Below are 22988 nucleotides of genomic sequence, written 5' to 3' on the forward strand. Positions count from 1 at the left end.
GGGAGGTGATAGTGTGTTACAGGGGTGGGGAGGTGATAGTGTGTCACAGGAGTGGGGAGGAGGTAGTGTGTTACAGGAGTGGGGAGGTGATAGTGTGTCACAGGAGTGGGGAGGAGGTAGTGGGTCACAGGAGTGGGGAGGTGGTAGTGTGTCACAGGAGTGGGGAGGTGGTAGTGGGTTACAGGGGTGGGGAGGAGGTAGTGTGTTACAGGAGTGGGGAGGAGGTAGTGTGTCACAGGAGTGGGGAGGAGGTAGTGTGTTACAGGAGTGGGGAGGTGGTAGTGTGTCACAGGAGTGGGGAGGTGATAGTGTGTCACAGGAGTGGGGAGGTGGTAGTGTGTTACAGGAGTGGGGAGGTGATAGTGTGTCACAGGGGTGGGGAGGTGGTAGTGTGTCACAGGAGTGGGGAGGAGGTAGTGGGTTACAGGAGTGGGGAGGTGATAGTGTGTCACAGGGGTGGGGAGGTGGTAGTGTGTCACAGGGGTGGGGAGGTGGTAGTGGGTTACAGGAGTGGGGAGGCGGTAGTGTGTCACAGGAGTGGGGAGGCGGTGGTGGGTTACAGGAGTGGGGAGGTGATAGTGTGTCACAGGAGTGGGGAGGTGATAGTGTGTCACAGGGGTGGGGAGGTGGTAGTGGGTTACAGGAGTGGGGAGGAGGTAGTGTGTCACAGGAGTGGGGAGGCGGTAGTGTGTCACAGGAGTGGGGAGGCGGTGGTGGGTTACAGGAGTGGGGAGGTGATAGTGTGTCACAGGAGTGGGGAGGAGGTAGTGTGTTACAGGAGTGGGGAGGTGGTAGTGGGTCACAGGAGTGGGGAGGAGGTAGTGTGTCACAGGAGTGGGGAGGTGATAGTGTGTCACAGGGGTGGGGAGGTGATAGTGTGTCACAGGGGTGGGGAGGAGGTAGTGGGTTACAGGAGTGGGGAGGTGATAGTGTGTCACAGGGGTGGGGAGGTGGTAGTGTGTCACAGGAGTGGGGAGGTGATAGTGTGTCACAGGGGTGGGGAGGTGGTAGTGTGTCACAGGAGTGGGGAGGTGATAGTGTGTCACAGGAGTGGGGAGGTGATAGTGTGTCACAGGGGTGGGGAGGAGGTAGTGGGTTACAGGAGTGGGGAGGTGATAGTGTGTCACAGGGGTGGGGAGGTGGTAGTGTGTCACAGGGGTGGGGAGGTGGTAGTGTGTCACAGGGGTGGGGAGGTGGTAGTGTGTCACAGGGGTGGGGAGGTGGTAGTGTGTCACAGGGGTGGGGAGGAGGTAGTGTGTCACAGGAGTGGGGAGGAGGTAGTGTGTCACAGGAGTGGGGAGGTGATAGTGTGTCACAGGGGTGGGGAGGTGGTAGTGTGTCACAGGAGTGGGGAGGAGGTAGTGGGTTACAGGAGTGGGGAGGTGATAGTGTGTCACAGGGGTGGGGAGGTGGTAGTGTGTCACAGGAGTGGGGAGGTGGTAGTGTGTCACAGGAGTGGGGAGGAGGTAGTGGGTTACAGGAGTGGGGAGGAGGTAGTGTGTCACAGGAGTGGGGAGGCGGTAGTGTGTCACAGGAGTGGGGAGGAGGTAGTGTGTTACAGGAGTGGGGAGGAGGTAGTGGGTACAGGAGTGGGGAGGAGGTAGTGTGTTACAGGAGTGGGGAGGTGATAGTGTGTTACAGGGGTGGGGAGGAGGTAGTGGGTTACAGGAGTGGGGAGGTGATAGTGTGTCACAGGGGTGGGGAGGTGGTAGTGGGTCACAGGAGTGGGGAGGTGATAGTGGGTCACAGGGGTGAGCCTTGAGATTTTCTAGCTGGGCCCTGACCGCAGAGGCCATGTGTCTTGTTATCTCCTCCTCCTACTATGCCTAACCCACCATGATGGACTGTTCTCAAATGATAAGCCAAAACAAATCCTCCATTCCTTAAGTTGCTTCTTGTCATAGCAAAAAGAAACATGATGAGTACAGCCAGGGGTGTTGGTTCCCCACCTTCAACCAGGAGCAGGATCAAGGGCCTCTCCAGGAGGGTGTTCACTCTCAGAGCCTGTACTCCAGTAAACATTGTTCAGGCCTCTGTTGTTTCTCCAAGTCTTGTCTTTGATACCAAGCAGGTTGGAACAGACAGATTTTAGCCTGAAGGTGACCAAACTGATTTTACACAAGTCATCTTGAACTCTTAGAATCTAGAAGGTAGCAGCTACCTGAACCTGGCCATACACCATCACCATGGTCACACTGACCACACTGTGGATGAGAAGCACCAAAACTCAGGTCTCCTGGCCTCACCTGCAGGACTCTGACTTTACAGGTCTTAGTTAACCTGGAAATTTACATTTTAATGACTATGGAAGGTAATTTTGATGCAGGTGGTACCCAGTCTTAGCTTGAACAGTACACACAGAGACCATGGAAAGTCTTAGAAGACCTTCACCTGGAGTGCTGAAAGTTACAGGGTTCACTCTCTGACCCTGGGAATAGGGGTGTCCATTGAGTAGTTCTGAAAACTTCCACAGGATTCTATCACAGACCTCCCAAACTCATCTGGTTATCTTCTTCCACTCAAAGCCCCACAGCTATCTTTGTTCGTTTGAGACAGTTTCTTTCTGTAGTCCTGGCTGTCCTAGAGCTTCCTCTGTAGATCAGGCTGGTCTTGAACTCAGAGATCCACCTGCTTCTGCTCCCCAACCCCCGAGTGCTGTACCAACACCGCCTGGCTCCTAGAGCTAAATTTTAACTTAGAAGCAGGTCTAATTTTTTTTAGTGGATTAGCCATAATGATGTCTGAGCCAAGAAGATGCTAGTCTGGGTGACAGGTGACAAAAGTGGAGTGCTTTTCTCCATGGGAGTGCCTTTGGTATAGAAACCTAATCAGCTATCCCCCTGCAGCCAGGACCTGAAAACTCTGATCTCACCTAGAGAGGCCAGCACAGCCACGGCCACCAGGAGCAGAGCCAGGAAGAGGTACAAAATCCGCACTGATGTGTGTAAAGATAGGTTCTTCTGGCAGCGGTTGCAACGGGGTCCTGCCCGGCCTGTGGAGGACAAGAAGACGGCAGTGGCTTGGGTCAGTGAAGAGGCTGGGGTGGGACGCTCAGTTCTATGTTTCTGGTCTGTCTTGCCCCATCACTTGCTCACAAGGGGGAGTTTTCTGCTTGTCTCCCTTACTTGTTCTGCTGCCTAGGCTGAGTTTTCTAGAACTTTCTGGAAGAGAGGAGACAGAAACCACCCCATACCTCCTTCCCAGTCATTATTCCTTGGCAGTATCTTTATTCATCCCACAGAGTGAGAAGACACCATTCCTCTCTACAGTGGCCCTTCCGATGACCCACAATCCCAGCAGCCTGCTCACCCACTGGCCAGTGCAATGCTTTATCATGCACTCAACACAACTCAGTTTGCCCTTAACGTTCTCAGTTACAGCACTGAAAACCTCCTGCAATGAGGGTTCCTCAGTAGGGGTAAATCATAAGGTTTTACAGAGTTTCCATTTTAAGGCATAAAATCTCACACCTGAGGACCCCCTCAGCCCCAGACATGCCAGGAGTTGGTAAGCAGTTTTCAAACTGGGCAAATAAGAATAGTTCTTCTGGAGACCAAGCAAAGAGTTAATGTCTACCAGTCAGGGTGCTGCTGCATGAAGGGAAGAGGGAGCAGGCTGTTCTGGCAACTCTGGGAGGTGATCAGTGCCCACTGAGGATGTAAGATGTCCCTCAGGATGAGATCAGCTTAGCTGCAAATGGTGAGGACCAGCAGCAATTAAAATCATGGTGCCTGCTCCACATGGCATACTAGAATAAATCCACAATCCTGAGGGCAGGCCTGGGGCACCCCCGGGTGAGTGTGGCATCCAGTCAAGGTAAAGAACACAAGCTGTAACCTATACCAAATGCCACAGAGCGTCCTAGTCCAACCAGAGACTTAAACAGTGTAATCAGCAAAGTGGAGGACAGACCTTGGGCACAGTGAGTGGCTAGGAAAGATGGCATGGGTTTCTGCCAGGGCTCAGGTGGAGCCCGGGAGACTTGACACTTATGACAAATGCCAGTTTCATCCATGCTGTGCAGCCTCAAGCTACACAGCTTGTCATTCACTCTCCAAGGGACTGTAGGAAAATGAGAGCCGGAATTCTGAAGCTATGTACTTGGACACACTGCGCATCAGTCTAGATGAAGGCAAGAACTCTCGGCTCACAGAGGAGCTAGGGGTTCCCTAGCACTTACCCTCTTGGGAGCATGGGAAGGATGACATATCCTCGTCTTCACCAGCCAGGTCCTCTTCAGTGACACACAGTACATCCCTGTCACTGCCAGCTGATCTCACTGCAATGGAACCAGTTGGCTCAGACTCCAGCTTGTCCTCAAGCCACATCCTTCCCTTTCCAGCTTCCCATCTAATATCGAGGTTCGCATCCCAAGCCCACCTAGTTCTAGGTCCAATTCAGTCCACCTGAGCCCCAGGTGAGCTGATATAAGCTGAAAAGGGGGATGGGAGTAGAGGTAAGATGCAGAAGGCCAAGTTATTGAGACATCCCACCCACCTGGTAAAGAGATGTGCCCATGTCCCACAGGCTAGGAGGACCTACTCTGCACTTCACTCAGACTCCTGGGGGGTGCAGCAAAGAGGCATAAAATTGTGTTGGCTGGTCCAACACATGGAGCAGAAGCTGAATTTTCCTGCCCTAGGCACAGCTCTGAAACTGCCACTGCATTGGGCTCCAGGACTGTGTCCAGCCCAGCTGGGAAGGAGGAAGCAGGAATCCGGAGGTGGGTAGATACGGGATGAGCACATTCTACTTCCTGCATGTCTCTGCTGTCCTGCCAAGCTGTCAAAGGAAGCATGGAGGAGAAGGGGTCCAGGACCAGGTGATTTCTCAATAAGACCTAAAATGATGTGTGTCATTATCGAGAAAACTGTTCTCCCTCCCCACCCCCTCCCTGCCTCCTTCCTGAGAAAATAATGAGGAAGGTGCTTTAACCCAACTGTCATCAGAAAGACTCCAGCATTGGACAGAAACAGATGCAGAGACCCACAGCCAAACATTAGGTGGAGCTTCTGCCTGGGGAGGAAGAGGAGGGAAGATTGTAGGAGGCAGAGGGGTCAAGGACACCACAAGAAAATCCACAGAACCAACCAACCTGAGTCCATCGAGGCCCACAAAGACTGAACCACCAACCAGGGAGTCTGCACGGGACTGACATAGGTCCTCCACTCACATATAGTAGAAGTTTGGTCTTCCTATCAGCAGGAGCAGGGGCTGTCTCTTACTTTGTTGACCTGCCTTTGGGACCCTTCCTCCTTCTGGGTTGTCTTGTCTAATCTTAATAGAAGACAATACACCTAGACTTACTGATAGGCCACAGATAGTTGATATCTGTGGGAGGCCTGCCCTTTGCTGAAGAGAAGAGGAGGAGGAGTGAATGGGGAGGGGGAGGTAGGAGGAGAGACAGGGAGCAGAGGAGGGAGGGGAAATGGCAGTTGGACTGTAAATTAATTAATTAGTTAACTAATTTAAAAAATAAAGAGGCAGAGCAAGCCATTGAGCCCACTAGGACTTACTTTGCTCTGGGAAATGGGGATAAAGTCAAGGACAGAACCTCAACTCCTTAGGAGAAGCATCTTTGACCCTTTTAGTTCGGATGTCAATAGAGAGACACTCAGGAAGAACAGAGCATGCCCCAGTGTGACTGTGGGCTTCTCAAGAGAAAGCTGCTTATGTGTCTTAACACCAGCCATATATATATATATATATATATATATATATATATACATATATATATATGTATATATATATATGCACCATTAAGCCATTTTATTTATTTATTTATTTTTCAGAGCTGAGGACTGAACCCAGGGCCTTGAGCTTGCTAGGCAAGCGCTCTACCACTGAGCTAAATCCCCAACCCCTTTATTTTGTTTTTAATTATGTGCATGTGTGTGCAACTGTATGAGGTATGTGTATGTGGTTGCAATGTCCACAGAGGCCAGAGGAGGGCCTGGACCATAAGGATATTTTAATAAGATAATTGGCAAGTTATCCGCAAAGAAGGATATTAAAATCATACTTTTAACTGCATGGCATATATTGATTTGCTGGCATACCCCAGTGAGGCTCATTATAAAGACAAACGTATTTATGAGTTTAACTCAAATTACCCCCATATTTTATCTTGTATTCTAAAACATTGTTGGTGAAACGCTTGTGGAGGAACATTGGCCCTAAGGACTAAAAAAGTACTTACCATGTATGAGAGCCTGGTTCTATCCCTAACACACACACACACATACACACACATACACACACACACACACTTATACACACACATACACACACACACATACACACACACTCACATATATTCTTTCTCTCTTTTTCTCTCTCTCTCACACACACACATACATTCTCATACACACACACACACACACACACACACACACTCATACACACACACACACAGGAGACCCTACCTGGAGTCTGGAGATGTCGAGTTGTTCTCTGGTCAGCTCTCAGCCAAATGGCCCTTTTCCCTTAGCCTTTTGTTCCTCTCCTTCCTTATTTTCAGAGGAACCAGCTGAGATACAAGTTAGGATCTTTCCTGACAGGTATAATCAGGCACCAACCAGTTAGAGTGAGTGTCATGACCAATCGGAAAGGTCTTGGACTGTCCCTAGTGAGACACAGTGACAGACAGTAGTCCTGAGGAAGGACAGGTGTGGTCCCGGCATTGCTGTGGGAGCAGTGACCTAGTTGTCCCTTGGGACTCACAGTCACTTGTTCCCATCATTGTACACACTGCAGACTCCATGCTCAGGATATTGCCACTTGGCCCTATATTTGTGTCCCCTCCGGCTTGAGTTCCCAGTTTAATGCCACCTCCGTTTCCTTCTCCCTGTCCTCCTCCTCTTGTTCCTCCTCCAAGAATTCCTCTTCGTTGGGGCTTGTTTTGCTTGGTCCCTGGAAATCTCTTTTTTCTTTCAACTCCACCTATGCATTTGGTCAGATGTTTGTTTTTTACCTTTTACCTAAAAATTTAAAGCCCCAAAACGTGCTGGAAGCAGCCAGTCCTCTCTGTTTTCTTCCATTTCATTTTTGAAATGTGGCCGAAGTGTTGGGTCTGGCCTCAAGGCAATCATTTTGACAATCATATAAATTTTACAGTCTAAAGTATCAGTTTTATGGTCAAATAGACTGAGGGCCAAAGACATTTAAGAATGTTACTAACGGTACACACAATACAAGTGGAGAAGCCAAGATTTGCACTCAAAAAAATCTTCTCTCCTTGGCTTGTGTACTACCACTAGGAGGGAGGAACAGAAATCCTTCACAGTTCTAAGAGCTATTTCTCCTGCAACTACAAGACCAGGGGAGAAGGAGAAGGGACAATAACTTGACTGAGCAGGCGGAACGTCAGGGCTGTGACAATGACCAACAGCCCTCTAGGGTTTTGTACACCATTGATTCCTTAACCTCATGTTCCAAATGTTGCTTTGTGTCTTCTGTGATCAACTGGGAAGATGAGACGCAGTGTGGATTTGACGGTCAATGTTCAACGCCAACTTAGCAGAATCTACAGTCACCTGGGAATGGGTTTCTGGCCATGCCTAGGGAGCAGTATCTCGAGTAGAATTACCCAAGGTGGGAAGACCTGTCTGTGGTGGGTGGCAGCATTCCATGGCTGGGATTCTGGAGTGTGTATGTGGAGAAAAGGAGATGAGCAGCAGCAAGCATGCATTACTGTCTGTTTCCTGATTGCAGATGGGCATGGCCTGCTGGCTCAAGCTCACACTGGCTGGACTTCCTCGCCATGACAGTCTGTACCTCTAACTGTGAGTCAAAAGACTTTCTCCCTGAAGTTGCTTTTGTTAGTATTTATCATAGCAACAGGAAAAGAAACAAAGATGGTGGGCAAGAACACTTGAGAAGCAATGGCAACCTTGAGTGGGCGCATCAGGGAAGGAACTGAGGAGGATTCTCGAAACTCCCATACAGCCCCTCTGCTTAGCTCCAAGGTCTGTCACAATTCAACCAACACTGGAGTAAGGCCCTTGCTGCATGTTCTCCAGGGTCATGGATTCATCTCTGTGGAATTTGACAGCCAGCTCTCATGCTCAGAGGGCAGGGGCAGGCACCGTGTCTAGCACAGTGGCTGGCTCGGGGAAGAGTGCCTTGAAACCTTTGCCTGAGTTTTCATTATGCTTTCTGCTAAGTGGTCCTATAGCTACACTGGAACATGTCTGAGTGCCTTATGGCCCCAGGATTCAGAGTCCCACCTCCAGGGGAAGTCTGAGTTGAGAGAGGCTGAAGATGAGAACATATTAGGGCTTAAAAGTGCTCCTATCTCTCCTGTCCTGATGGATCCCTAAAAGTAGCCTGAAAAGGAGATGGTATAAGAAATTAGAGAAGTTAAGTCTCTGGATTTGACAGATGGATGGGGAAATGGGGCGCGCGCGTGTGTGTGTGTGTGTCTGTCTGTCTGTCTGTCTGCCTGCCTGCCTGCCTGCTGGTAAGCACTGTAAAGAAGAGCTAGTGGGAGAGGGAGACAGGGAGCAGCTGGGTGGTGTGTGAGGTGCAGCCCATCTTGTTACATGTATATCAACCTTTGCAGCCCTGCTTTGCCATTCAGTCTGGGATCCCTCGGTCAATCTGCCAGCTGTTTACAAGGACTGCTTTGCCCAGGCACTTTATAGGGTGATGATCTCTTTCCCAAAAGCTTCAGGCTGGGTGGACTAGAATTCTCTGGACCGTTCTGTGCTTGTCTAAACGGAAACTTCAGCATCTATCTAGGAAGGCCCACCCCCAAGAACTCTGCAGAACACTGCATGGTAGGGGGGCTCTGGTCTTCAGGCTTCATTTGAGCCCCTCAGAGAGATATCCCTTCCTTCCTGTCCTTGCTCCTCATTCCTCACCACTCTTTAGTGGCGCTTCTTGGCCTTCCCTTGGGACAGGGCCTCCTCCCTGTTTTGGCTCCAAAGGCAATTTCATCACTTCACTGTTTATAGCCTTTGCAAGGAATCTGGGATGATTTAAATGAAGCCTGGCTGACACCAGCCTTCAGCAAACACCCCTCCCATAGCAGCTTCGCCACACCCTTACTCCCCTGGTGAGAGCCCCTTAAATTGCTTGCCATTAACAAAGGGAGCCAATAGGGACCACCACTTTCCAGAGCTGTGAGAATTGGCCCACGGAGGGGAAGGACAGCTGCCTGCCCATAGTCCAGTCCTCTCTCGACCAATGCTTCCTGAGTGTTGGCCCTTTTCCTGGTGATGACATCTCATTTCTGTAACTCATAGTCCTCTCCAGTCCCCAAGGAGGGTTTCTCCTTTTCCTAATCCCCTGACTTCCTGCTGTCCAGCCTAGAGTCCTGCCCTTGGGGACTCTGATTGGCCTATATCTGGAACTCTTCGGCGGCTTGCCACATTAGCCTCTCTCACTTTAATGAGAACATAATCCAAAGCATTTGTGGGGCTCCCTCAAGCCAAGCTGTTTATGTGTCATTGAGCTTGGTTCTGGTTGGAGACCAGATGAACATACAGACAGTGAGTAAAGCTGGGAGAGAGTTAAGGCTGGTGAGAAGATGAATGGGGATTAGGTGAGAGCCAGGGCACAGCCCTGGTGCTGAGCCAGACATGCTCCCCTTCCGCAGGGGAAGCGCTCTCCTTCGTCTCCCCATTTTCCCGCCTTCTGGGGCATGCTGACTCAGTGTTGCAGATATAGCTCTCCGAAGAGGGCTTACGAGTCAGAGTCACTGCTATCCCATTACAAAGACCAAAGGATAGTAGTAATGACTTCTTAGTGTCCAGGGGTCCAGAGCTAGACCCCAGCACACATGGGCCATCCACAGAATCACCAGGAGAACTGGGATAGGACCCTTCTACCCAGGCCTGCCATCTGTTTACCCATCAGAACTCCCTGCAGGGTGTCACCTCCTTCAGGTCAGTCCCCATTCCCCATTCCCCTAGGCTCCTGTCAGCCCAGGGCATATGCTGTAGTGGGTGACAGTAAAGGTAGCTTGTGGGCTTTTGGTGAAGACCTGAATGTTTCCTGTTGTTTTAACCACGAGCTCGTTTTAATTTAAAAACAAATGAAGGGTAATCATTTAAAATATGGTTTCAATCTATTTTATTCTTGGTATTCTCTATGGCCAAGGGAGTGTTGACACATGGGGTTTGCAGGAGCTCAAGGCAGCAGAGACATATTAGGGGTGAGGGTGGGACACGAGGCTTAAACTGCCAGGAAATGGAAGACCGGGAGGAGGGCGGAGGGAGGCAGCAGAGTCCAGGTGAGGCTTCCGTCCCTTTCACATTCTTTTCTTTAAACGGAAAGGATTCCTGTTTGGGTGGAGTGGCAGGGGTGGGGACATGAATATATGTGACATTTAGGACTTTGGATTTGCCCAAAGTTAGGGTGACCTCAATGCAAAATGTAAAAGTTGTTGGGCATCTGGAAGAGCAAGGAGAACCTTTTCTCACGGGATGGAGACATCTGGAGCAGGCTAAGCTTCTAGGAAGGAGTAGCTTCTCTACAGGTCTGTGTGTGCTTTCTTTCCCCTCTTGCTGCTTTCAGCATCTGGAGTTGGTGGGGCTGGGCTTGGAAGAGGGCACAGGATCAGACGGAACATGTCCAGACCTAAATTTTTCATGAAGCCCCTCTGAGGGACACCTAGGACAGTTAGGTGCTCTGGGAATCATGAAGGGGCAAGCATCCAAGGCTCTAGGACCCAGTCACTGCCTCCCTTGTCCGAAGGCCATAGGGATCTGAGCTGAGACCATGGAGTGCTCTTAGCTAGAGGAGACTAGCCAGGTGCTACTCTTCATGTGGCCCACATTGCTGGCCACATGCTTGGGAAAAAAAGGAAAACAAAAAACATCAAACAGGCTTTAAAGGCCAGCATTGCATGCCAGCTCCAAAACGTAACAGCAAACACTGCAGGTTGAAAGGGCCTCTGTTCAGCTGGTACCTGACCGTGTAATCTCCAACTTAGGTGTCAGACGGAAAGCCAGAGAGGAGGGGGTTCCTTGTTTTTAAGCTTTTGCTTGCAAGAGCCAGGTAGAACATTGGATTGGTAGGTGCATGTCTTGGCACCTGGTTGCAATAGCTGCTGACTTTCTTGGGGTTGAGCCTGGGTCAACCTTTCCTTCTGAGGGTAGAAAACAACTTTGTTAACCATCTGCTAACCCAGCCACCACCATTGACCAGGAAATGTGTGATTGAGTCATCTTCCGTTGTTCACTCCTCCTCCTCTTCTTCCTCATCCTTTTCTTCCTCCTCCTCCTCTTCTTCCTCCTCCTCTTCCTCCTCCTCTTCTTCCTGAGACTGTATTCTTCGACAGGAGTCAGGAGGGGGGAGATTCGAGGAACTGAATAAAAGGTCTTTCTTTGAGCACTCCAAGGGACATATTGTGATAATTATCTTCAGCCGAGTTCATAGTGGGTTTTCCAAACAGCCAATTGGGACAGGAAAAAAAAATAAGGATCTGGAGAGGTTTCTCAGGAGCCAATGCTATATTTAAAGTTTCAGGACGGCTGTAGTTTAAGGTCGGGGAACGCTATAATTAAGCTCTCAGGGTTGTTTTCTTCAAAAGCCTTCTGCTACTGCCCCTCTCCGTGGCTTTGTGGGTTCCTCTGAAGCCTGGTGGGAATCTTCTGTCCCTCTCAGCTCTGAGGAAGCCAGGCCTCTCCTTGTTCAGATCCTCAGACTCAGCTCAGCATGTTAACACCAACAGCCTTTCTACTTCTGCAGTTGCCTCTGGAGTGCTGGTCTCCACCATTACAGTTGTCTGTTGCTAGTACTGTATGCCCTGTCTGTCCCTGCCTCCTCCCTCGGGAACCCCCTCAGTGAGCACTCATAGTGTTCTTGGTGACTGTAGAAGTTCTGAGTTCCATCTTGCTTTATTCTAAGTCTTCATCTCTCTCAATAATATACTCCCTCTCCTTTGTTACCCACTATGGGCATTTCGGGTAACAACGATTTTCATTGTAATCCTAACCCTAACCTAGCCTAACTGAACTCCAACCCTCCGAGAACCCCAAATGTCTATCCCTTTTCTAAGCAGCTCCTCAATGAGTGCTATGACTTCTTTTTTTTTTTTTTTTTGCTTCTTTTTTTTCCGGAGTTGGGGACCTTCACTTCCTAGGCAAGCGCTCTACCACTGAGCTAAATCCCCAACCCCGAGTGCCATCACTTCTATTTGAAGAACACACTGCACCCGTTCCTATTGCCCCGAAGCTCCTGTCTCATAAGTGCAAACAGCTCCTCCTCCACTCCCTGAAGCCTCAAGAATTTAGAGGGATTGGAGAAATGGGGGCCAGCAGTCTTCATGTTTCTTGTTGCCTCTCTGGTCTGTGAAACGCTACCATTTCCTACTTCTCAAAGTCCCTGGTGCCTTTCCCGTGACACTGTCCTTCTTGGGGCACTTGTCTTGTGTGTAACACAGTGGCAGTGCCCCCTGTGTGCCGGGGATGCCGTGAAACGTCAAGGAGGTGGATAGCACAAGGCACACACATAGATTAAGGGTGGCAGCCATTCTGAGTGGTGTTATTTTCCCAAACTCAATCGCAGCTGTCATCTATTACCACATCCCAACCCCCATCACCCTGAGGACTAATTTCCAACTTCCAAGAAATCCTTTTTACAAAGTGTGTCCACAGAACCTGGTTCCAAAACATCCTTTGTGGGGGTGGGGGGGAAGCCCTTAGCAAATATTTCAAAAAGGCTTGAGGGAAAAAGAACGGCCTTTAAATGTATGTTTAATTTTGTGTTTCTCAGACTGACTTGACCTCAGAACTTCCGGTTAATCTGGAAAAAACATGCATTGACTATTCCTATGCAGTGGGGACTCGGAGGTGTCCCAGGCGATGTTCTGAGTAATACCAGTGCTGGGCCAGGTGACTCCTTCACACTCTGCCATGCCTGTGAATGCAGTGACACTGATGTTGAAGCTTCTTAGTTGAAATCTACCTGTCTCAAGCTCCAGGCTGGCTGCATACAGCTCAGCCTGCCCGCTGTCTGGGGCATGACTGCCATTCCTCCTGCATGAATGGCCTCCAGCTTCTCTCTTTGCACCCATGCTTCCCCCAACCCCGCTACGCTAACCCTGTACACCTGTTCTCTACCCACCCACAACCCATTCAGCAGCTCAGCACAGGGTCAGAGAGACCATAGCTCTCTCCTGGGGAGACCGTTGGTGCTCAGCCCGTTTTCTTGGCACTGTGGAAGACTTCACCCTGGCAGCAGAGGTTCTGAAAAGACCAACACTTGAATTCCAAACTCCTTTGTCTGTCACTGGCTCCCTTTAAACATCTGTATCTCATTCAAGCACAAGTGAGCAGGACAGGGGGGTGGGGCATGTATATTTAGAGCAAGCAGACAGTGTTCAGTTAGCCACATGTAAATGAGTATCCCCTTTGACCATGTGTCCCTTCTAGGAACTGTCCTTAGAGGGTAGGTACACAGCCAGCAACAGTGACCATGGTGTTGACTGCAACATGCTATAATAAACCTGAATAGAAATGTGGATGGCCTCAAATACCCTTGAGTAAGAGTTTGATTAAACTATTGTAGAATTATACTATAGAATATTACAAACAATGAAATACGTAGATTTATGTTTATTGCCTCGGGGAAATGTATGTAACCTCTACCCCTCCCACACACATACATCCCATTCCAGGAGCTGAGGCTGGAACCCAGGGTCTTGCCCCTTCTGAGTAAGCATTCTACCACTAAGCTAAGTCCCCAGCACCCAGGCCCCATTTTGCATCCTTTAAAAAAATTCTTTAAAAATAATTTAATGTTGGAGATTGAATCCAGAGCTTGACAAATATCAAGCACACGTTCACCTCCCATTACCTTTTGATAATTTAACAAACTACATCAAGAGCTGGTGAGATGGCTCAGTGGTTAAAGGCGCTTGCTGCCAATCCTGATAACCCCGAGTTTAATCTCTGGAACCCACCTGATAGAGAGAACCGACTCCCAAACGTTGTCCTCTACCGTCTACCTGAGCTATGGTATGCAGACTGTAAAACACTCTGCTTGCCCCACCAAAAAATGAAGTTTACAACATAAAGATAACAAAACTGTGCAAGACAGAGGAATATGGACAGCATCTATTTATCTTTGTTGGGGAAAGGTCGATGTGCACATACAAAATTGTACAGGATACGTCCAGTATGTCTGGCTACCTGTCGGCTCTGGGGTGTTGGATTTCCTAAGTGCTGCGCTCCCCTCCCCTCTTCTGAAGTTTTTGAATTTATGAACTAACTAAGCATAATGTCCCAGTCTTCTGGGCGCTTCTTCACACAGTTGACAGGGTCTCCCACTCTTCCTTCATCACCTTGTTCCTGCCCTTTCCCCTTTCTGTCTGCCCTCTGTCTTCCAATGACGGCTGGCCACCTCTTCAGACCCAGCTTCATTGCTCCGCCTGACACTCTCACACTGAGGTCTCTGCACCTTCCCCTCACTCTCCTCAATGCCCTGATGGGGTCAGTCTTGTGCGCTGTGTATTCATATGGTGAGGTCTATGCCCCAAGACCAGGTTGCAGTCTCTACATAGACGTTGTATTGACCATGGTGCTGTAAAGAATGCCCCCAATAAGCTCTGACTGGGGAGTAAAAGACTAGAGCCTATGACTGGGCCTGGTAACATTATTACATCACAGCCCGGCCTTCTCATAGCCTACCGATCCTCTCAGCTCCCATGGCTTCTTCCTCCCAAAGTTCATGCCTAGTTCTTTGCCTGTGTTCTGAGCTAAGCCCCGAGGCTCCATCATAAGCTTGCTTCTTCTTGACCTCTAAAAGTAGAGATTTCCCAACACAGGATCAAGTTGTAAGAGGATGAGTCTAGTGAGACCTGTCAAATTCGCCTTTTCTTGACAAACCAAGAACCCTGGCATCTAACATCGGATCAATACATGTTCACTAAATGGAAGCATGCATTTTTATGAGCTTCTTGGGCTCAGTTCTGAGGATACCATGGTGTGATTCTTGATTTAAAAGCTCTCAGTCCAGTGTGTGTTGAGGGTTAACACATATACAATAAACATGTATTGAGAGCTCCTTTGAGTGCCAGGGAATGGACAGAGAGAAATGCTTCTGAAACCCCATATTCTGATACCTCTCTCAGGTATCTTCCAGGTCATTTGATGAGGAGACTGAGGCTGTAGAGTGTGCAGTGGTGAAGCTGATCTGTGCTAGACCTTAACACACATGCACATATGCATGCACGTAAGCGCTCTCTCTCTCTCTTTCTCGCACACACACACGTACACACACACACAAACACACAGATATACACATACAGACATACACACATTCACACACACACAACATACACACATACACAGACACATCATACACACATATACATATATGCACATACACACAATACACACATACATACATGCATGTACACACACATGCATACACACATATACACACTCATAATCACATACACACAGATATACACATACAGACATACACATTCACACACATATACAATGTACACACACACAAACACATGTATACGCACACAATATACACACACACACCCACAACACATACATACACACATACACACATACTTACACACACACAAACACACACACATACAGACATACACATTCACACACACATACAACAGATGCACATATGCACACACTGCACATACATATATACACACAATACACGCACAACACATACACAGATGCACACATACATATACAATATACACATATGCATGCACATACACATACACAGACACACACATACACAGAACACACATAGAGGGCACAACATAATTGAATGCAGATGGAGTATGTGCAATAGTTTAGTCAGACCACCCCGGCTGCCAACTCTAACACCCAGGCCAGCTGTAGGTCCATGGAAACTACTAAGGCACCCACAGCGCTCATTGTAAAGCAGAATGCTTTTTCCTCTTTCACACATTAGCTCAGAGATGTGACCTTATCTTTGGTCTTAAAGTTACCCCAGATGGATACCAGGGCGACGATCTGTGATGGTTTGGAGCTGACCTCTGTGGCTTCTTTGTGCAGTTAGCTCCTTGTTTTTGACCCTTTCTGAGCCCAGAGTTCTGAGGATGGAGGGCGTAGCCTGCTGCCTCACGAATAAACAACCTTTTCCAAGTCTAGCTGAGGAGTGGCCTCCACAGTGCAGATCATTTCTCAGCCTTTTGGCCAAAATCAAATGTCAGTCACAGAACTGTATTTTTGTTTTTACTAATTTCTTTATATTTTATACATGTAGGCAAAACAGCCCACATGTATACCGTGTGTGCTTGGTGCACGCAGAAGAGAAGAGAGCATCAAATCTGAAACTGGAGTTACAGACAGCCGAGTCACCACGTGGGTGCTAGGAATCAAAGCCCGGTACTCTGGAAGGGCAGCCATCATTCTTAACTGTCTCTCCAGCCCCATAGGCCGAGTTTCTGCAGTCTTCTTTCCTCCCAGGCTGCCCTTGCTCTGTGTTTCAGGATCCTCTCTCCATTTGGGGGAACAGCTTGCTCCTCTAGTACTGGGGAGTGGTGGAGCCTGGCTCTGCCTGACCCAGTCTCTGAGGGACAGAGATCCACACTGATCACATGCTTCCCACCACCATCCACCATGTCACTTCTGCTCACCAAGTGGTACTGGGACCCACAGCTCCTGTCCTCAGGGAGAGAGGGGACTCAGGGATGGAAATGACAGGACCAGAACTGGAGAACTGAAGTGGGTTACAGATTTGGAGTCTTGTTTTCACCTTCACAGCCAGCCAGGCTACTTCCGGAGGCTGGAGAGCTTTGCTTTTAAGCCCTGTCACAGGTGGCTGTTAATGGCTCACAAGTCAGTGGGAAACTCTGAGGTGGGCTTGTCACCAAGAGACTGGTGACAGCTGTTTGCTCCTAGGCTTATGTATGAGAGAGGCCAGGTGCCAGCTTACATAAAAAGTCATGGCTAGCTGGGAGGCCTGGCCAGCCAGTCAGGAAGGCAGGAGCCCCGCTCCCCATCCACTCTCAGCAGAAACATCTTGGTGGCCAGAGCAGGGACTTGACACTGGGGTGCTCAACAGGCCTGCCTTCTGGTTTAAATACTGTCCCCATCGAGGCTCCCTCTCTCCACAAAACATCACATCACTGATTGCTTTGAGCAAGGGACTGTGTTTTTTTTTTGTTTTTGTTTTTTTTGGTTTTTTTTTTTTTTTTGGCAGCAGATGTAATTGGAAGATTGGTGGGCCTTAGAGCCAGAAAAACCAGCCTCCCTTGGGGAAGGGCCTCTCTGGAAAGGCCCTCCCTTCCCCTTCAGATCTGAGGGGCACCATGCTCTTCACACTTCAGTGAAGAGAAAGCTTCTCTCTGAAGCCATTGTTCAGATCAACCCTGCATCATAGGAGAGGGGCATGCTGGGAATCAACCATTTTCCCCCCTGGCAGCTCTGCCACCCCTTGAGGCCCTGGGGTGGGGGTGGGGGTGTCACAGGAAACCATTGAGGGTTTTCTGAAGAGCTACCCAGAGGTTTGTGGAGAGACGTTTTCCTGGAATCTGGGGAAGCAGCAAGATTGGAGCAGGAGGGAGCAGAAAGGAGCCATAGTTGCCTGAGTCCTATCCTGGGTACGTCCTAAGACATGTTCATCCACACTAGCTCTTTCGTCCCCAGCACAGGTTTTCAGCCCCACCTTTGCCTCTGTTTATTTTATCTGCAGCGGGATGGGTCAAAGCACTCTGAAAAGGGCAGCATCTTGGCATCACCCGCAAGGTTCGCGGCAACCTGTGGCCCTGTGGACTACAATAAGATGTGTCCTCAGTTGGTCTCAGAAAATGGCCTGTCCCAGAACTGCAGGAGGACAGAGCTTCAGGGATGCAGCAGCTAGAAGCAGGAGCCCATGGGCAAGGCTCTGCCTCATCTGCCAAGGAAACACCCCAGGGCTGGTTAAAACTGCTTGGTTCACCCTGGCCAACCTGCGGGGCCATCAGAAAGCATGGGCAGAAGGTACCAGAGGCTGGAGGGATGGAGACAGAAAAGCACGGGTCTCTTCTGTACTAGAGGACAGAGCCAGAGTTCTAGACCCTTTGGCTGGCAATGAATTATAACAGGTGCTACTCCATTTTACTAGCTATGGAGTTCCTGGGACTCAATGCAAAATGAAAGGGGGTGGGGGGAATCCTTGTTTAAAACATTATGCATTTCAAGATACTCTCAGTGGCACCGTCCTGGGACAAGTGTGAGCCCTATGGGAGTACTGAACAGGCAGCACATTCAGAGCCCCTACTCTCTGAGCCTGCACTTCTCCCAGTCTACAATGCAGAGGTTGGAATGAGTCAGAGGTTTGTCTGCAAGGCTCTTACTTCTTGAATACCCAGTCCTTGGATACCAAAGAGACAAACCACCACTGCTCCAGTTGAAGCGGGCTTGACAAATGGGGCCTGGCCTCCTGTCACCACTGTCTCTTCTCAGCAGCAACTTTGAGAGTTGAGAGTGCAACTTTGGAACCCTGAACACCATCCCAAAGGTCCTCTTAGGAAGTTGGAGGAAGTTCTCCCTGTAGGAACCCAAGCATCCCCTGGGCTGCTAGAGGAGGGTTACCAAAAGGCCCCAGAGAGTACCCCCAACCTCATGACCTGGAAGGGAACTCTGTAGGACCCAGGACGAGCAGCTTAGAGTCAAGAAGGGTTTTTACTTCCATTCCAAGTCTGGCCCTCATGGCTTGCCTGCTCAGTTGCTCTGTTTCCAAGTCAGAGGTCGGGAAGGGTCAGACAGGGTCAGACATTGGGAAGGGAAGGACTCAGGGGGGCTCTGACTGGCATGACTGTCTTAGGGGACAGAGTTGGTGGAGGAGATGCAGCTTACACTTGGGTAGGGTCTGCAGGAGCCTCTGGGGTGGGACCTCAGCTGTGATCCACACCAAGCATCCTTCTGTGCTCACTGGGGAACCGGATCAGAATCTTCTCTGGACTTTAAATTTGTTTTGAGGGGTGAGCAATGGCGGTGAGGCCGGCACTGCAAGGGCCTTGTGTGATGCTTCACTCTTCTTCTCATCTCTTTCCTTCCTCTCTACTCTTTTCCCCGCACTTAGGGTTCTTCCTGTCCCACTCCGATCCCACCCCATCCCTCCCTACTACCTCTTCAGGGATAATTTGTTGTTGTTTCTTCCTTCCTTCCTTTCTTTTTTTTAAAGGCAGGTCCCCTGACCTGCAATATCTCCCCTAGCTCTGGGGACTTTCAGCCCTCCTGCAGCCCAGGCGGCAGGGTACCCTGGCTCGGCCCATGTCTTGGGAGGAAGGATGGATGTTCTCTATGCTCCTAGGAAGTCTGCTTACCTTTCATGGTCCCTCCTGCGCGGGCCTCTGCAGGGCCCCGCGGTGCTCGAGTAGCCTTGGATGGAGCGGGAAGCCGGGGTCCTCCCCAGGCACCGACCGCCGCCCCTAGGTGCGGCCCGCGTGTCTGGGATTTGCGTGGGGACACATGCGGCTCTGTGCCCCTGCTTAGACAGCGTAGCAGGAGGAAGGTCCGGGGGGTCGCAGGCTGGGGACGCCACGCTGCCCGCCGGAGCCCGGCGAGCTGTGTTGCCCCGCGCCCGCAGTCCTGGCCTCGCGCGCATCCCTCTCTCCGCCTCCTGCCCTCCCTCGTCGTCGTCACCGCTTGGGCCCCGGCCCAGATCAACTTCCTTGATATTTTCAAAACTGCCGCTGCCGGGACCCTTTGTGCCCCTGGTGGGCGGCGAAGGGTGCGTGGAAGGGTTCACCACCCCGGGGGATAGCGTGGTTACCGTTGTGGTGGGCGGGGACCAGGACCCTGGATTTCAGTCCTGCATAGTTCCCTTGGACCAGGAGGAAAAAGAATTCTTGGGCATCAGCCTTCTGCCAACTGTTGGTTTTGCTCTGGTCTGTGCTGTTCACATCCATACACCCCTGCACTCCAAGCTGTCTCTTTCCCTGGTCGACTCTAGTTGACAATTCTTGCTTGCTGTGGTTCTGCCACCTCCAAGCTCAGTAATGTTGAATTTCTTGTCTGCAAGGGAGAACTGGGCCCTGAGCACTCCCAAATCCTGCTACATGTGGCTGGGCCACTGGTGTAAAGGACACTAGAGGGAAGGCCACCTCAGACATGAAGTCGACTGTTGTCATAAAACCCTCTTGGTGTGCTATTTCGTATTAAACGGTACGTGTTAACCACACATTCACAGGCCACCTCCCAACTTCCAGATCTTGCCCTAAGCTCTGGGAGAAGGTGAGGAACACCTGTCAGTAAGGACCAGAAAGCCAGCAATGATATGTGGCAGACATTATGACAGCAAAGAGCAGGAACTCCAGAGGGAGAACAACCCAGTCTGGGCTCCTTAAGACTGGAGCCAGTGACATAAGGATTAGCATAAGGGAAGCCAATTGGTGGAGGAGAGCTGGAACCCCCCACCTCCGTTCCTCACAATCTCCTGTTCCCATCCCCCCATCCCCTGACCACCATCTGGACATCCATGACACAGGGAGAAATTGTGTTATGTAAATGACCTCCTGGCCCAATGCTTTTGGGGGATTTCCCTCATCTTACTACCTCACTCTCATTCTTGGTTGGGGTTGGGGGTGTGAGTGGGTGGTGGGAGCTTTTCCTTTTCTTAAAAAATAAGCTTGATTTCTAACATGTGTCCTGTGGCTGTTCTTCATGGCCGCAGGACTCACACCCACCCCTGTAACACTCTGATTGCTAACAGCCCTGCTGTCTACTGGGCCCCTGCATGTCCCCCTCAGTTAAGGCTGGAATTAAGCACTGAGGGGGCAGGGAGGGGGCTGCTGTTAACCCTGCAGACCAGAGACAGCTCTGGTGCCTGCAGTCTGCTTGGCCTTGCCCTGGGAAGTTCACAGTTTGCGAAATGTGTACCCCAAGTTTATCAGTGGAAACACACTACCTGCAGGGAGGAAGGCCAGGGCACTAAGTCTGCTATGTGAGTCTGGGTTTCTGAGAGTCATAGCCTATATCAGGGCACCTCTTTGAAGGCACCAAGTAGACGTTCATATCTGTCAAAAGAAACTCATCTTGGCGATCGATCGCCTTTTCTTAACTCGCTTGACCCTCTGTATTAATTACTTTCCTTGTTGCTATGGTGAAATCGGGATTAAACAGCTAAAGGAAAAGGGGGGCTTGTTTGGGCTCCTGGTGAGCACTCAGTCTACCACAGAGAGGCAAAGAGCAGCGGCTTCTCCAGCTGAGGCCACTGAAAGTCGAGGCATGGTTGGAAGCATCACACCACATATAAGCTTTGTGTCTACAATCAAGAAGTAGGGAGAGCCGACTCAGTTTCTCTTTTCCTTTTTGTTCCATCCAGGATCCCAGGGATGATACCACCTACATTTGGGGTGGTTCTTCTCGCCTCAGTTAAACCTCTCTGGGAGCACCATCACAGACACCCACAGAAGTTTGTTCCCTAGATGATTCTAGGTCCTGTGGAGTTGACAAGATTGACCATCACGCTCTCAGCAATCGGGTGAAGTAAACACCACCGTTGTCTCCATGGAAATGCTTAACTACGGCTTGCTAGTAAGGTGGGAATCATGGTATTTGAACTCGTGCCAGTTAAGTCCAATACTTGTTAAAGTGCGGTGGGAAGTGCTTAGATATTTGTGGATGGAATGAGTTTTAAAAGGAGCCCTTCATTTTATCCATGTTTTCTGTAACTGGCTGGGGGATGGCCTCACCCTTGCATGAGGGAGCAGGGAGCCTCTTTTGTTCCCATCATTCAAAGACAACAGTCATCACCCACGAGAGCTGATGCTTGCTTCCGGTGGCAGATGGACTATGATGAGCAGAGAAGGACTCGGGTCAGCCCGGAGGATGCAGAAGATACTCCATGCTCCAAAAGGACTCTGGGAAGAAGAACTGGGCTTTGTGGAGTGATGCAGAGTTAGCAAAGAGCAGGAGCTGAAGATCTGTGTGGTTGAGAGTGAGAAAGAGAGGAAACCCAGAAGGAGCAGAGCCTTGACACACAGCAAGAGGGGAGGAGCATGGGGTCTGATAGAGTGCGTGCCAGCCTTTGGGTGACCCTTTCTACTCACAACTAGAGGGGTGCTCCTGGGTCAGCTGAAGCTCCTCCCACCAAAGATGAGGCTTCAAGGTCATCGGGGGATGGTGAAAGCTCAGAGGCAAGAGCAGAGGCCTGCAGCTTCTAGAGAGTGGTGGGAGGACCATTTGGTACCATTTTCATTCTAGCTGTGGCAAGCTGAGGAGGATGGCTGTGTGCGCACGCGGGCCATACCTGTGTTGAAAGTCAAAGGAGATGGCTAAAGGCAAAAGTCCTCTCCAGGAATAATATGACCACGATGGTAGACGTGCCAGGGATTTATGAAGACAGGGAGCCCAGTGCCCCTGAGAAGTGTTGCCAATCCCCAATCCATCTGCCCCACCCCCAACCCAGCTTTCAAGTCTTTCAGGGAGTTCCACAGGCTCCAGTTTTCTTCTGTTTGAGGCAAAAGCCTATCTTGAGTTTTCCTGCAAGCTTCTGTGCTCTTCCACAGCCCCTGGGTCACCCAGATCCCAGTGCTCACCCCTCTTTTGCACACCTCCCACTCTACTTGAGGAGGGGCACTCTGTAAGCATTTCCACTTTTCCTGCTACCTGACGAGGAAGCCTCAGCAGTCAGGAATCTCTCCCTTCCTCCTGATTACCAGATGGAGCAGTGTTCCCACATGCACAGCCTCTTTAGCGTGTGCAACGAACACAGTCAATGGATGTTACTCAGAACTCTGCAGGGAATCAGTAGGACACACATCTAGCTGCCCCCTTTTATGCTCAGGGAATGGGTCCCCAGGTCCTCTGTGAATGCCTGAAACCACAGATATACTATGTTTGTTCCTAAACACAGACTTATGATAAAGTTTAACTCATAAGTTAGACATAGTAAGAGACTAACAATAAGTACAGTAAAGTGCAACAAACGTTTAAAATGCTGTGTTTAAAGCTGTGTGAGTGTGGCTAGTTCTGCTCAGGATACCTGATGGCACTGTGTGCCCACTAATGGGTCTGTAAGATGTGCACCATAGATGTGCTGGA

The 22988-nt window shown here is 50.0% G+C and overlaps 2 protein-coding genes across 2 annotated transcripts in view; one reads left to right on the forward strand and one right to left on the reverse strand.

Moving 5' to 3' along the window:
* Scara3 (scavenger receptor class A, member 3) overlaps nt 1-19517 on the reverse strand; it is a 34465-nt gene extending 14948 nt beyond the window's left edge. Inside the window, 3 exon segments of the mRNA NM_001108870.1 lie at nt 2873-2992; nt 4181-4279; nt 19268-19517. Of these exon segments, the coding sequence (NP_001102340.1) occupies nt 2873-2992; nt 4181-4279; nt 19268-19274 (226 nt within the window). The 5' untranslated portion in view covers nt 19275-19517.
* Clu (clusterin) overlaps nt 7732-22988 on the forward strand; it is a 39005-nt gene continuing 23748 nt past the window's right edge. Inside the window, 2 exon segments of the mRNA NM_053021.3 lie at nt 7732-7784; nt 21268-21484. The gene's annotated coding sequence lies outside the window, so the exon portion shown is untranslated.

This window comes from Rattus norvegicus, chromosome 15, assembly GCF_021556685.1.
Source record: "Rattus norvegicus strain SHRSP/BbbUtx chromosome 15, alternate assembly SHRSP_T2T, whole genome shotgun sequence".
NCBI classification, from domain to species: Eukaryota; Metazoa; Chordata; class Mammalia; order Rodentia; family Muridae; genus Rattus; species Rattus norvegicus.